At 40.7% G+C, this 16,155-nt stretch overlaps 1 protein-coding gene across 7 annotated transcripts in view; it reads left to right on the top strand.

Moving 5' to 3' along the window:
* The window catches only part of KLHDC3 (kelch domain containing 3), a 60,096-nt gene that overhangs the window by 24,011 nt on the left and 19,930 nt on the right, over nucleotides 1-16,155 (top strand). For 3 of the 7 annotated variants that reach the window (XM_054995315.1, XM_054995329.1, XM_054995336.1), the window contains 8 exons: nucleotides 205-307; nucleotides 1,260-1,375; nucleotides 5,342-5,594; nucleotides 8,349-8,525; nucleotides 11,779-11,894; nucleotides 12,241-12,312; nucleotides 12,460-12,673; nucleotides 13,386-13,472. In XM_054995315.1, coding sequence (XP_054851290.1) covers nucleotides 5,441-5,594; nucleotides 8,349-8,525; nucleotides 11,779-11,894; nucleotides 12,241-12,312; nucleotides 12,460-12,673; nucleotides 13,386-13,472 — 820 coding nt within the window. In that variant the 5' untranslated portion in view covers nucleotides 205-307; nucleotides 1,260-1,375; nucleotides 5,342-5,440. The remainder of the gene's footprint in view (nucleotides 1-204; nucleotides 308-1,259; nucleotides 1,376-5,341; nucleotides 5,595-8,348; nucleotides 8,526-11,778; nucleotides 11,895-12,240; nucleotides 12,313-12,459; nucleotides 12,674-13,385; nucleotides 13,473-16,155) is intronic. The other 4 variants (XM_054995320.1, XM_054995354.1, XM_054995345.1 and 1 more) reach the window with 2 other exon arrangements.

The following is a 16,155-nucleotide window of genomic DNA, read 5'->3' as shown; positions in this document are numbered from 1 at the left end:
CAGCTAGAGAAGTATAGAGTGCACCAGTTCCAGAGTGAGACAATCCTACATGCTCAGAGGTATTCTGGTATGAAAAATGTCCTAGTTATATATTTAATATTAATGCTGCATCTTTATTATAGTTATAGTCATATCTGTATTATTGTATGTGTGCACTTGGTGGGATGGTGCAGAGGGTTCACTGTAGTGATGTGGTTCTTGTAGGATTGAGGCTCTCTGCAAGCCATGGAATGAGTAACACTGCCCTAAAGACTTGCCAACATTTGAGGATCTTTTAAAAAATTCCTTTTGGTGACAGGGAGTTGAGGTAAGGTTTAATTGTACTTTAATTGCTTTTTGATGGGCTGTTTCTGTCTCGTTGCCCAACTAAAGCACTGATGATTGGTTAGCCTTGCAGCTGAATTAAGTGTGATGTCCATTCAATGGTTGGCTGGGATGAACATCTCTGAACTCTGCATGTAATGTGCTGTTGATGTTAAATAAATGACAAATTGCTCTTAACAGTTGTTTTAACTATATTGTGTTTAAATTCCATCCTTTTCTGGTTATAAACTTGCCAAAAAGAATAGGAAGTTTTTTAAAAAGGCTGGCAACCTTTATTGTGTGAAAAAAAATCAGATCTCTGACACTTTCTTTTTTGCCATTTTTTCTTTCCCCAACTACATATTAACTGTAATGTGTTTGTATATTTATATTTTGTCAGCTAAGGAGAAAACATTACTGTTGAGTTATATGTTAAGTGACAGAGAGGTTAGAGTGGTGTTGTAAATGGTTGTTATCCTTTTGTGCTCAAATCCCACAAACTGTCCTTGGCTGATGGTCCAGTGAGGTGTGTGGAAAGAAGAAAAGTGGCTTTAGATGTTTTGTAGCCTGTAAGGAGAGCTGATGTATTTAAGGGAAATAATTTCCTTTACAAAAATTGACTTTTTCCCCTATGGATATTTCTATAGTGACTGAACTAGTATCAAGTGTGTTGCTACAGTTTGATAATGAGCAGTTAAGTAGGTAGAGAATATACTATGTGAAACACCTATTACTGAAATACCTGATAAGGATGTTTTTTTAAGTGCTTAAAGACTCCAACCATTAGGTCTTAGGACAAGATTTGGAGACCTCCAACTACAGCCATCATGAGGCAGAAGGCAGATCTTGATTTTCCTTCTATTTTGGACACTTAGCTGGAGAGATGTGTGTGGGTTTAAATCTCTAACCACCGATTTTCTTCCAGGGACTGACTTTTTAAAATGTTTATGTTACAGCCTACCTTCTCTTTCTTGTGCTTGAGATCAAGACTTACGCAGACCTCTGGACCACAGGAGTCTAAAATAGTCTCTGCACATATGAATGGTCAAGCATTAATGACTTGCAATTTCAAGTGAGTGACTAGGCTGGAAACTGTTGTACCTTTTTCAAGGTACCTGGTGGTAGCAAAGTCGTAACTTTTATATTCATTTGCTATCATAGCCTTTAATTTTCCTGTTTCTAATAGATTTCTTCTTGCCCTTGCTTAGTTTTTTTCATGAAAAATGATGTTTGGTTACAGATTAGTCTTGATAGGAACCTTCTTCGGGGCATTCTTTATGGCTGAATTCTCACTATTTGTTTCTGCTGCTGTCTCCATTGATTCATCCCTGGTTAGGAGGGAAAGTAAAAATAAAAAGAATGTAACTTAATTAATGCGGTTGCCATCAAGCCTCCTTTTCCTTTCCCTCCCTTGTTGGGACCAACCTGTCACAATTGCCCGCTTGTCACAATTGGTCAGAAATTGAGTTCATGGGCATTAGCACCTCAGAAGACCTGAGAGCTACCAGATGGAGTAAGACCACCTGTAAGACCTTACTCTCATCAGATTTACTGAGGACAATAGCAGATTCAGAGAGACTACTTGAGACTTACTTGGCACCTAGCTATCAGACTGTTAATCAGGGCATTCTCCGCAATTAATCAGGGCACTTAGCCACAAGTGAATCCTCTATAAGTGCACATTGTAAATAGCTATGCTCAAATTAGCATTTCCCACTATACAGTTCAAATTGATCTAATTTGGACTGTTGAATTTCCTACCACAAATCTCAACTCGTTGTGGTAACTGCTTTCAAACACACCTCTTCCCTGCCTTGATACCTCCCCTCTGATCTTTATTGGGAAACGTTCTCAGGACTGAACTTTTTCTTCATCTATGATCATTTCTATACTTGTCTCCCCCCAACTCTCTCCCCTTTTCCCAAGCCTGGGAAGAAACTCCATCTTTTATTTAGGACTCAAGCCTTATGTAACTGGCAAGAATCTGTCCCTAGATGTTGCTCTGTTTGGATGTGCTTGTTGGATGATCTGTAAATACGCTCTGTCTGGCTCTCAGCCACCGCTGTGCAGTTGTGGGGTACCTGTCATGTGCTTCTTTGCTGCTCTTTCAGTTACCTTTTGGCGTATTGGCTAGCCCAGACTCTTGAATCTCTGCCTTGCAGGAGTTGCCAAACTTGCGCAGAGATCTTAATGGAAGAGAAGCCGTATAAAAATTGAATAAATAAATAAATGGGTGGTTACGAGACTCTGCTTTACTCTCTTACTATATGTCTTTGATTTTTTGCTTCCTCTTCTTGAGTCGACATGTTGCATCCATGTTGTGGATAGGTGTGCACTTTGTGTTTATGCAGACTCACTTGGAATATTTGGCTCCTTTTTGTGGGAATTCTAGTGTAGGGTATTAAGTTGAATGCTTGATACTGTAAGTTTATCCTATAGCAACAACAATAAGAAAAAAGAAATTCAACAGTAATAGATTAAAGCATACTAATACAGTCAAGATATATTCCAATAATAGGTCTGTTACACGTTAATGCGTTTTACAGACTTCATACCATGTCTGTTACACAAGACATCATACCACATGTCATATTAATAAATGCATATCATACAGTAGTTTCATGAGTTTCATCTGTTTCATGGTGTCCCCATCTCCACACATTCTAGAAAAGGCAGCCATCTATTTATAAAGTTAGTAGACTAAGATACTACTTTAAGTTGCGAAGATATTTTATCTAAGATTAAGAAGTTCCATGCTTCCCAATGGGAGGCATATTAGGTTTTGTTTCTGATTCCACCCTATCCAGATTACTTGTATTCCTTTTAAGTTTGTAGAAGAGCTTTCCCATTTTGTAAGCAGGTCCTTTATAGGCATTTATATGGATCCCCCTGCTCAAGTTAGGAGCATTCCCTTAACTTAGGTGTAGCACCTAAGCTAGCATGCTTTTTGCATAGGAAAGATTCAGGTCCAGCAGCCTTAAAGACTAACTAGATTTCTAGGGTATGAGCTTTCAAGTGTTTGAACTCCCTTCATCAGCAACGAGGAGTGGAAAAAGGAAGGGGTCCTTATAATCTAGGCAGAGGGTAGGAGGGGTATTATAAATTGGAGTGTCAGGAAGCTACCTATAATACTTGTTGTAGTTAGCTTGGTAGAACCTGGGTTGCACCAGTTTGTCTTTAAGGTGCTACTGGACCTGAATCTTGCTCTTCTACTACAGACCAACATGGCTACATGGAGAGCCAGTTCAGTGTAGTGGTTAAGAGCAGCAGGACTCTAATCTGGATGATCAGGTTTGATTCCTCGCTCCTCCACTTGTAGCCAGCTGGGTGACCTTGGGTCAGTCACAGCTTCTAGGAGCTCTCTCAGCCAAACCCACCTCACAGGGTGATTGTTGTGGGGATAATAACAACATACTTTGTAAATCGCTTTAAGTTGTCCTAAAAGGCAGTATGTAAATCAAATATTATTATTATATTATTACCCACCTGAAACTATTTAGCATAGGCAGTAAATTAGAGATTTCTTCCTTTAAGATCAGGATATTTTAGTGTGGATTTGGGTTACACTGGAATGTGGGCCACATTCACAGTGAACATCAGTCTCCCTGTCAACATACATTAACAAAGCTGCCAGTTGCCTTAACACTTCCATTTTGTGTTTCTTTTGTGATGTTTGTTTTGCATGTTCTCTGTCTGTATCAATTGTTAATTGCAAGATTCTCAGCAGGTGAAATCTATTTAGAGTCATAGTTTCACTGTAACATGTTACATATCTCCCAGCTCTCCTTACTTGAATTGAACAGTCCCTATTTTCTAGTCCCTATCCCTGGTAGATTATTAACCCCTATTTTTTGCCTTTTGGCGATGCCTTCTAAAGAACTCTTACTCTGTATTGCTAGAATTGTTTATAGCCTGCAGCCCCCTTTGGGCTTCAGCAGATAAATCCTTGAAGGGGTGATTCTCCATGTAGTACAGTGCCTGCAATTTCATACATTGCAGCTGCTGAGGTATATTTTGAACTCTTGAGAATATTTTGTAGGACAATTACATTTTTCTAGCATATTTTAACTGAAAGAACAAAGATTCTTACAGTTATTAAATAAGTGAAGGACAGGGTATGGCAGAATAAATGAATACACCACGCAGGGTAGAGCCTTAAGCAGTGCACAATGGTTGCGGGAGAGAGTCTTTGAGTAGGGGTTCTTGGTATGAGAATAGGAATTGTGTAAGCATGGCTCCATTTTTTCCCCTGCAAAATGCTGAAGGGTGTGCATATTATCAGAAATGTAGGGATGCTGCTAAAAATGGCAGCCCCATGTTGAGTTCTCCGCCTCCCTTTTGGCAATATGTAGTATAATTAACCTCATGTAACTTCGCTGATGTTTTCCTCACCAGTGACAGCCATTGATGGCCTGAGGATCATTACAGTGAAGGGCTCCACACGGGGCTGACTTTTTTTGGTAACAACCTTATGGTTTTCATAAATTGATTTTCCACTCTGAAAATGCCAAGGGAGGGAGAAGAGACAGCTTTTGTTCAAGCAAATAATTGAAGTAGGTATTTATGGTACCACCATGTACGTTCTGTTACAATTTAATGTATATTCTTTGAAACCATTAATAGAAGAAGAAATGCTGTCCTCTTGAACTGTTCACTAAAGGCACTTACCATTTTTGGAATGGTTAGAATCAGAATCATAGGGTTGGAAGGGACCTCTAGGGTCATCTAGTCCAACCCCCTGCACAATGCAGGAAATTCACAATTACCCCCCCCCCACTGCCCCAGTGACCCCTGCTCCATGTTCTATGTTATATTTTTTATTAAATATTCTGCCCAGTCTTAAGCTTTTCTTACCTAACAGGCCTAACCGTTGCCTACCACCCAAATGCATTAATAGAAAGGAATGATGTATAGTAAAGTTTGAAAGGGCTATTAAAATCCTCAGTGGGAAAAGTGTTGAGTAGAAGAAGACCCAGATTCTTTGCATGACTGACCTATTGCATCTCACTTTCACATCATACATTATTTTCTGTTGCAGAGCTCCGTGGCTACAAGCCAACATGGTTGGTAGCCCTGTGGGCATGAGAATCTAGAGCCTCCACCCCAGCTTGGAGGGACTGAGCACTCACAAAAGGGAATGTTACGGTGGACGGTGCACTTAGAAGGTGGGCCCCGGAGAGTAAACCACGCTGCTGTGGCTGTTGGACACAAAGTCTACTCTTTTGGCGGCTACTGTTCTGGTGAAGACTATGAGACTCTGCGACAGATTGATGTTCATGTGTTTAATGCAGGTAAGATAAATGTTTGGAAGTGAAGGTTCTGAGAAGTTATCATTCTGAGTTTTATTTATGGTTTTTTGTTTAGCATTTTATAGTCTCTTTTATCAAGCAGATTTTTCAGATTTGAAGCCTGCTTTTCATAAAGCAAACATTCAGCTGCAATAAAAAGGCTCTTGGACTCATCTACACAATGACATTTGTTTTTATTGATTAGAGTTTAATGACATTCGTTCAGCATATCATGGTAGTAGCGTTCAGTTATTTTTGTGATACAGATAATTATGTATTTTAAAAGAAGTTTCTCTTCCTGCAATTGCAATTTTTCATGTTTGGGACCCAAACTTCTTATACAAAGTGTCATGTTCTGAAGCAGACTCTAATATGTAGTTAGGTTTGGGGGGGGGGCATAAAATTAAATATTCAAAGGCAGCATTAGAGTAGAGCATGCATGTTTAAGGAGGAGAAACTTTCTGACTTGCTGATTCTCTTCCTCAGATATTTTGAAAACTCTTATGTTGTCTTCGAAAAGGAGTAATACATGACATAATCTTTGATTAAGATGTAATTTGCTTTAATTACAAAAATAAAGCAGTTGTTGCTAAATAGTTCTGAACAAACAAGTTTGATCAGGTGGTTGCAAACTTGTACTCTTAAGCATGAATGGCACTAAATGATCTAGATGTTCCTGAGTTATATAAAAGCAGATATAAATCTGATTTTTAAAATGTACATATTAAATGTACATATTCAATGTACGTATTAAATGTACCCATTAAAATGTTCACATTTAGTTAAATGTTCACTTAGTTAATCCTGGCAAGCTCTTGACGGTAATCCTTCTAATTTCCAAATCAAGTTAGAATTGCGTTCTAATTACCTTTGTTTGCTTTTGTGCCTGTCTCTCAACCATACATATTTTACCAGTTGCTTTGTTAGAGAGTTTTTACACTTCTAGCATGATTTAACACCCTCTGTCTGTCTTTTCCAACTATTACCTTTCTATTGTATCCTCTGTGAAGAAGTAATCAAAAGAGAACAAATTGTATGAATAAAGGTTTGTTATACAAAGAGGGAACAATCTGCTTAACTCAACACACTCTCTTACATTTAGATTGAGCTCTGATGTGACTTGTTTTATCAGAGCCAGAGAGAGCGCCAGATTTAATTCAGTTTCTTAATGGCGGGTATATTGCTACAGCTCTACTATATATATCATAGTTAGGTAGTTAATCTACCCAGTTAACACAAACAAAAACCATCATGAAATCTGTGTGCTTCTTTAACATTCAGGGTGTGTGGGGGGTGCTTTTCATGCTCACAATTTACTTTCCCCAAAATTCTTCTATCCAGGTAACTTAGCACCAGTAGTATACAGCTTATTTCCAGACAAGAGTTTGAAGGTGCAACAAGTGCTCTTAAACAAGGTTTATTTAGGATAGGATAGGATAGGATAGGATAGGATAGGATAGGATAGGATAGGATAGGATAGGATAGGATAGGATAGGATAGAAATCCAGATGTGCACAAAATAGATGCTAACAGACAAAACTCTGGAGATGGTAAAAGTTGGATGTCAGAGAGAATCTTTGCAAGTCATCATTCCATTTGTAGAGCAAAACTAGCAACTTTTTTTGACAGCATCTGGCATGTTAGTCCCATCTGATATGTCCTAAAGGAAAACCCTTGCTTTTAAAAACAATAGTAAATTTTAATTTGAGGTATAGGTGGAAGTCAGCAGGAAAAGAGGAAGACCCAAAATGAGGTGGCTTGACAGTAACTCAGTAAAGGAAGCCACAGCCTTCACTTTGCAATATCTTAGCAAGAATGTTAATTAAAGGACATTTTGGAGATTGTTCGTTCTTAGGGTCTCCATAAGTCGGAAGCGACTTGACAGCATGTAACACACATGCAGTGCTATTGCAGAACGGATGGCTTTAAAACTCAAAGGCAAGTGGGCTTATAGACTTGATCCAAATTAAGGCACAATTGGGGAAGCAGGCAGGTAGAATCTTCAAGGTTGTTGGAAGGATTAAAATGGGTCTGGATAAACTATTGTCTTCAAATGTTGGAGACCCAGGCTGGATGAGCTATGAAATCCACTGAGTGATGTTGACAGTTCAAACCTTACAGCACTGGTTTGAAAATAAATGGTAGAATTGTAAATCATTTGGTTTGTTGAAAACTGCTGTCTAAATGATGAATGAAGGACAAATCTCTTGACTCTTCTTTCATTGTGCACACTTGCATGAGTTATTCTGCCATTGTGCTACCTGTTTCCTTACTTTAAATGCTTAACTGTGGGCTAAACATTGCTTAACGTTTAAATGACACGAGATATATGTGCTTAATTTTCTCCAAATTGTGCTCATTGGTATAAATTTCTTGGGACTCCATTCTGTTGGAGCACGGAGCAAGGGAAAGGAGTTTTCTTCTGTTCTTACATCAACATGATAGAGAGTGCCCTGTTTGCTAATAACAAATTGGTTCTGGTTAACATCTTCATCTTCTCAGTGATCTATTGATATTATCTAGTTCTTTCCCATTGTCCTTACTTGCTTTTTTTGTCTATGAACATGGTGGTGTTTGATTATTTACTTCCTGCATGCTGATAAGGGCTCACTATAAAAGATTGGTTTTCTTCTATGGCTTATTAATCAGTAGAGCATTTGTGGCATGTATACAGATCTCAATGGATCTGTATACATGGCAACTTGATGTTTGGGTGCAAACCAATCCGCTAATACTCCTCTGGGCTTTTTCTTGTAGTCTCTCTACGTTGGACCAAGCTGCCACCAGTGTGGACCAATAGCAGGGACCATGTGAGGGAAGTTCCCTACATGAGATATGGACACTCTGCAGTGCTCATTGATGACACCATCTACATCTGGGGAGGCCGCAATGATACTGAGGGAGCCTGCAATGTACTATATGCCTTTGACGTCAGTAAGTCTTAGTTCCCTCCCTCGTGTCTCTCTGTCTCATGTTTCCAAATGAACCCAGTTGGTATTTATGTTTAAACAAGGAAAATAGCTATGAAACCTGTAATTTAAAGGATTACAGCATTGTTAATGGTATTATTTCTCACTTAAAAATGTTGAACAGTCATAGGAATTCCACAGTGGTGTAGGGGCTACTCTTGGATCTGGAAGACCCCTCACTCAGTTATGAAGCAGTTCAGACCCCTCACTCAGCCATGAAGCTGATCTTAGGTCAGTCTTTCTCAGCCTTACAGGGTGGTTGTTAGGGTGAAGTGAAAGAAGGGAGAAATTACATACAAGTTCCTTGGAGGAAGGGTGGAATAAAAATACATAAGACTACTCCCAGTAGCAGGGAGAGAATGTGTAACATGAAAGGAAATGGAGGGGGAAATGATAGCAGTATGCATGCAGAATAACTTTACATAGAGATTGCAGGGCAAGAAGAGCCTTGTAGGAAACATAGGTTAAGAAAAGCATGTAACACACTGCTAAAGCTACGAATGGAGCTGATTAGAGAGGGAGCTCTATGCAGAATGCAGCAGGAAAAGAGGAAGATCCAAAATGAGAGAGCTTGATTCAGTAAAGAAAGACACAAACTCCAATTTGCAAGATCTGAGCAAAGTTGTTAATGAAAGGACATTTTGGGGTTATTAATTCATAGAGTCGCCATAAGTTGGAGGAGACTTGATAGCACATAACACTCATGCATGCAAAAGCTAGCTCTAAATATAGTAAAATATTTTTTAAATTATAAAAGAAATAGAAGAGGTAATTGTTTTGGAGTTTTTTGGTCAACACAGGTAGGACACCACTTCTGACATTAATTTTTGAAGACATAGATACAGGTGTATACTAGTGTAACTTGGAGAGAGTAACGTGTGAACTCAGTGAAGATGCATGTTTGGTAGAGGTGTGCACAAAAAAAAAAAATTCAGCTGATTCTGGTCAGTAAAGCTGAATTGGGGAAAAATTCGGCATTCCCCGAATGCTGAATTCATTCCCCAGTTCAGCTTGGCAATAGGAAGCAAATTTGCTAAAATTTGGCCATTGCTTTCAGTGGGAAACACAATTTGGGACTTTCCAGGGGCCCTGGGGGGTCATTTCAAGGCTGAATTTTACCAAATTTGCAGGGGACCTACTCTTTATCTGTCCTCTTAACTACTTACAAGTTTCATAAAGATTGGACACCAGTGGGCATTTTATGGCCCCGCCAAAGATGATGCCCTCTGCTACCTCCAATCTCCATTATTCCCTATAGGAAAAACTAGAGAGGCTTTCTAGGGGGCTGGGGTGGCATTTTGCAAGCAAAATGCACCATATTTACAAGAGACCTACTCCTACGTCCTCTCAAGACCTCCCAAATTTTAGGGAGATTGCTTCCCGGGGGTCCACCTTATGCCCCCCCCTCCCGCAAAGTGCATCAGCCACTCCATTTGTTTCTATTAAACTCCTTGCAGCCATTTAAATAAAGCACTCTCCTTCTTGAGAATCCTATTGACCCAGAGAAGGACAGCTGCTGCAAGGATTGGCTAACACTCCCCCTTCCTTCTTTATTCACCCTCCCCTTTCCCCCTTCTGCCTCTGACTCACAAAAACTCCCCCCCCCCCTTCCTATTGGGTAAAAAAAGTCATGAACTTCACAAAACACTGTTTCTTATCAAATGAACAGTAAGAAACAGCACACTGCCGTGGCTCCCAAAGTTTACTGGATTTTACCAAATAAATCCAATAAACTTGAGTTCAGTATTGCTGAATCGGTTTGGCAATACTGGGTTGAATTCAGCAAAAATACCAGATTTTACTGAATTGGGTAAACTCCAGTATTTTTGCTAAATTCCGAACCCGAATTGTGCATCCCTAATGTTCGGTAGGTAGTACTTCAGAAGCCAATCAAATATATGTGCAAAGGCATAATATGGGAAGGGTTTCTGTGTTTGTGTGTGTGTCCTTGTGAAAGGACAGCACACTTGCACACTTGTATCATTTTAGTGCATGGGTATATGTGCAAATCTTCCCAGTATTACGGTTCTTATATATGGGAGTGATTTATGGGAGAATTCTCTGTAAATTAGTTATAACAAGGAAAAAGGGTAAATTGCCAGTGCCTGAAGAGACTGAGACAGTATTCTCTGTCTTTAATTTTTAGTGAAGAGTAGCTGAAAATCTGCACGGGCACTGCTTGCTGGTCATACTCCTGGGCAGCTTTGCATGCGTTTGCTTGTGCCATTTCCTACCATTCCTGGAAAGCAAGCATTGATAATCCTTCCCCTCTCAAGGGAAAAGGTGGAAGCCCTCTTGCATGAGTCAGTTGGGGCCAGACAAAGCCCTGAAAGTGTTCTGCAGGGGATTGTCCTTTGTTGGCTTGTGCATCGTGTAAATAAAGTCTAGATCAGATGTCACGACCCACTTCAGTCTCTAGTTTCATGTGTTACTCTTGGCTGAAATCTCTTGGTATAACACATGACTAGTTTTAGAAATCCAAGTGTGGCAAGCATCCCACTAGGAGCAAAGCTTGCTTTCCCTTTATACTAATCATTTCCCCAGAGCTTACATTGACCTTGCAGTAGGCTAGAGTACAGCTCCAGTTAGAGTCTGAGTGGATAGCTGTGGATAAAAGCCAGGCTGTGAGAAGCTTTTGGTGCTGGGGAGGATATTGAACAAGCTGCTGCATTGCTGCTTCCTACAATAATGCTGAAACTGACTGCCAACTGTGGTTGTGTGGTTAGGGAATCTCCTCCTCCTCCAAACCTTGCTTATCTATGATGGGTTTTTGTGGAGGGGGTTGGGCTTCAAGACAGGTACCTGTTAAAGTTTTCCAGTACTTTTTATTGCAGCATATTCAAACTGCCGTGTGTGAAAAACATTTTTCAAAGAGTTCAGGCAGTTTCTGTAAAGTTACAAGCACCTCTTACAGCATACCTTTACATTAGTAATGCACAGTTTTACATTCTGGTCAGAGTGAAAGCATCCTTTTGAGGAAGCAACAGGTGCCTTGGAGAGTTTATCAGAAGTTGTAAGATAGCTTCCAGACAATTGCTGTTCCTTTGCCTGGTATGGAACAGCCTGAAGAGAGGGCTTCCTCCTTACAAGAATTGGTATGTGTTGTGTATTTAGAATGATTCCCCCCACCACCATCGACTTTACTCTTCGTCACTCACTCCTAAGAATGCCATTTTATGTCTGCTAGTAACAACTCCTCTCGTTTTTTAATCTTTTAGGCACACATAAATGGTTCACACCGAAAGTGTCTGGAATGGTACCAGGAGCAAGGGATGGACATTCTGCTTGTGTCTTGGGAAGAAGCATGTATATCTTTGGCGGATACGAGCAACTGGTAAGTTATACCTCTCATAGCAGATGATGCCTTTATTCTCATTGCTTCTTTTCCCTGTCTGTAAAGTAGAGATACTTTATGACAGCAGGTAATATAGAAAGCCTTGGAGGTCCATAATTCCATGTTTATGGGATCATGTGCATTGATGTGAATAAACAATACCACAACTGGCAAATTTGCTTTCTGACCCACCTCTTTCAATTCCTTGAATAGATTTAACTCCAAAGGAAATCCTGAAGAATATAATTTTACAGTTTTTAATCTCTGGAGGAGTAACTGCAGTTCTTAGGAACCCTAGCTTTAGCACTGAAGTGCTCAATATTTTAATAATTGTTCTTTCGTTTAGGCAGACTGTTTTTCCAATGACATTCACAAACTGGATACCAGCAACATGATGTGGAGTCTGATAACTACTAAGGTTAGTCCTATGTTAGGTTTAACCCTTTTCTTTCTTGGTCTGAAAGGAGCAGATTTGTAAGTAGCCAAACTACCTCCGCTCTCACATTTTGCCTTAACTAACTTCCATTTTCCTTTTGAGTGACTTAACAGAAGTCTCTTATTTCAGGGCACCCCAGCTCGTTGGAGGGACTTCCACTCAGCCACAATCATTGGGACAAAGATGTATGTGTTTGGGGGAAGAGCAGACCGCTTTGGGCCATTCCACTCCAACAATGAGATCTACTGTAACCGAATCAAAGTGTTCGACACAGACACAAACTCTTGGCTGGACTCCCCTCCCACTCCACTCCTCCCCGAAGGCAGAAGGAGTCACTCAGCATGTAAGCCACAGTCAGACTACGGAACATGAGATGGGGGAGAGCTGAGTGAGTAGACGGAGACTGCTGTAGCTTGCAGGTCAGGTGAAAGTCTTCAGAAGGACATTGGCCTGCACTTTTGGAGAAAGCAAGTGACGTTGTCAGGGGAATCAGCAAGTATAATTGCCTTGCTGTTCTGTCTGTCTTTTCTTTCTCATCTGAAATCAGTCTTGCTCATCTCCCATGGCTTATACCAATTTTTCGACGAAGTAGGAAAGATTAGGAAATGGAAGTCATAAATCAGTTGCTCTTCCAGTTGTTCTTTCTCTCCCTTTCCTATATTTGAAATGGTTCTTAATCTGAGACAAGTGGACAACTTTAGTTATGAAGGTGGAATGTGACAAGGAGACTAAACCAAAAACTCTTTAAGTTGTAATTAAGCTTCTGTAGCACAGTGGTTAAGTGGTTTGGCTGTGAATAAACGCTCTGCTGGTTTAAATCCGACTATTGCCATGAGCTCAGTAGCTGGCCTTGGGTAAGCCACTCCTCTCAGCCCCAGCTCCCCAGCTATATTGTGGGGATAATAATAACACTAACTTGTTCACCACTCTGGGTGATGCACTAATCTAGAAGAACAGTATATAAGCACTGTTGTTGTTGTTATTAATAGATGCTATTAGAGGATATTGGTAGAAACTGAGGCTGTTTTGACGTATCTCTACTCTGTTCCCTACAGTCGGCTACAATGGAGAATTGTATATATTTGGTGGCTACAATGCGCGTCTCAACAGACACTTCCATGATCTTTGGAAATTTGATCCAGGTATTTGGACTGAAACTTTCATCTTATTATAATGGAATTGCGGGAACTTTCAAGGTTCTCTGTTGTAATCAAGACAGCAATTATACACTGAACACCTTTCACCTTTGCTCCCAGAGCTCCTGTATATTTTGTCTGTGTTACATACATGTGCAGCAGGCATATTCAGAATGTGTTTGAAAAAATGTAGAGAGAGATTCCATGCCGAGGGGTCATAATTTAGAGGGCAGCTCACATGATTAGTTGATGTGATGACTTAGGACTGGGTTAGGGCTGATATTTCTTGATATGAGTAGGTCTGACAACACATGGCAACAGATCTAGATTGTGACTGGCTTGGAATGGGGCGCCCTGATATTGCAGTTTCCAGCTGAGAGCTCTTTGGAGTTCTGCAACTTCTAAGAACAGTGACAATACTGTTCCATCATTGTCTGACAACCAGTTACTTCCAATGGGATAACGAATTCTATGAACAGATGGATGGGGTGGCCATGGGGAGCCCTCTCAGCCCAGTTATAGCAAACTTCTACATGGAACATTTTGAAAAAACAGCTCTAGAATCAGCACCCCTCAAACCTAGTGTATGGTTCCGGTTTGTGGATGATACATTTATCATTTGGAGCCATGGGGAGGAAGAATTGATGGGGTCTTTGAATCATCTCAACAACATCCACCTGAACATACAATTCACAATGGAGAAAGAAATCGAGGGAAAACTCCCATTCCTGGATACCTTGGTCATCCGCAAAGCAAACTTTCAGTTAGGTCACAAGGTCTACAGGAAACCAACTCACACTGATCGGTACTTACACAAAAATTCCAATCACCACCCCCGACAGAAAAGAGGCATAATGAAAACATTAGTGGATCGTGCAAGACGGATATGTGAGCTGCACTTTCTCAATGAGGAAATTAATCATCTAAACCACACACTTCAGGCAAATGGCTACTCCAGAAATGAAATCCGAAGAGCAATCAAACCCAGGATGAATCAAACAACCAAGGAAAAACAGTCTCCTACAGGAAAAGTGTTTTTGCCATATATCAAAGGAATTACTGATCAGATGGGAAAGCTTATGAAAAAGCATAACCTTCAAGCAGTATTCAGACCCACCCGAAAAATACAACAGATGCTACGATCAGCAAAAGACAGTAGAGACCCCCTCACCTCTGCAGGAGTATACCGTATACCCTGCAGCTGTGGACAAGTTTACATCGGGACCACAAAGCGTAGCATCCAGACAAGAATAAAAGAACATGAAAGACACTGCAGACTTAGACAACCTGAAAAATCAGCAGTGGCTGAACATAGCCTAGCGCAAACAGGGCACAGTATCTTATTCCAGGACACCAAAATACTGGACAACACTTCCAACTACTTTGTCAGACTGCACAGGGAAGCCATTGAAATTCACAAGCATAAGCAAAACTTCAACAGGAAAGAAGAAACCTTAAGAATGAACAGAGCATGGTTTCCAGTTCTGAAAAACACCAGGCTAACAAAACACTCTACACCCGACAATAGCCCTGCAGGGAAGATTAGCACATCAAGCACCAATCCATATGCAAAAGAACCTCCTCAGGATACAGTGAAGCCTCCCACCATTAGCATTCCACACCCTGGGAAACTCTTACAGGATGACTCAGCTCAACCCCACCCCTCCTGAGTAGATATAAATGACCTGCCAACATCTTTTCCACGCTGTGACACTGAGAGATCTCTGTCTTTTGGTGCTACACCTGTGAAGATGCCAGTCACAGCTGCTGGCGAAACGTCAGGAACTACAATGCCAAGACCACAGCAATACAGCCCGGAAAACCCACAACAACCATCAGTGACAATACTGTTACGGAGCCTGTGGGGAATGTGATACACGCACCCAAGAGAAGTCTGGGCTTTGTTAAGCTTATGAAGGCTGGAGCCCACAGGGTAAAGCAGCTGCATAGTATGTCTGTGGACCACACCTTTGATGAAAAAGCTAGGCTTCCTAAACAAAAATAGTGGTTTTCAGCTGAGGTTGTTCTTTTATGATAGCTTGGCTGGGTGATGCAGCAATCAGCCAATCATAGCTTGAAGAATAGGTGTAGGGGATTCTTACTTTATGAAGGAAATCTGTTCATAATCAAGACATTAGTATTTCCACCGTTTGGTTTTAATGCTCAGATGGCCAGCTGCAGCCTGGCAGGATGAGGCTGGATTCTCTCTGGCCCATTTGCTAAGGTTTCAGATGCATCTTTCCACCATCCCCTATACACCTTGGCTGGGGAATGTCTAGCCCCACGAGGCTGAAAGACTCTCCTAGCTCTACAAAAAAGGACACGCCAGATGCCTTTGTAATAACACAGGCATTTTTGTGGCATCCTCTCCTTTTGTACGGATGCCACAAAAATGCATCCGTTAGCCTGTTAGTTAGCAGCCTGTTAGTTAGCAATAGTTAGTGGAGTAAAAGTATTGGAGGGTCTTGGGAGATCTAATTTCACTACTCAGTCAGACACTCACTTGGCCAGGACTCTATGCTTTGGTTGTCCACCGTTCTCTCCAGTAGAATTTGGAATAGAACATCTCATAAGATTGCTTGACAGCCTCAGAGGGCTGAATTACAAGATGAATGAGATAAGAATTTAAGGCACCCTTGGACTCTGCTCATACATTTTAAAGAGTTGTCAGTCTCTTTGTTCCAAAGAG

The sequence above is a fragment of the Eublepharis macularius genome, chromosome 1 (genome assembly GCF_028583425.1).
Source record: "Eublepharis macularius isolate TG4126 chromosome 1, MPM_Emac_v1.0, whole genome shotgun sequence".
Taxonomy (NCBI): domain Eukaryota; kingdom Metazoa; phylum Chordata; class Lepidosauria; order Squamata; family Eublepharidae; genus Eublepharis; species Eublepharis macularius.
The sequence above is the reverse complement of the archived record's forward strand: the minus strand, read 5'-3'. Positions and strand labels throughout refer to the sequence as shown.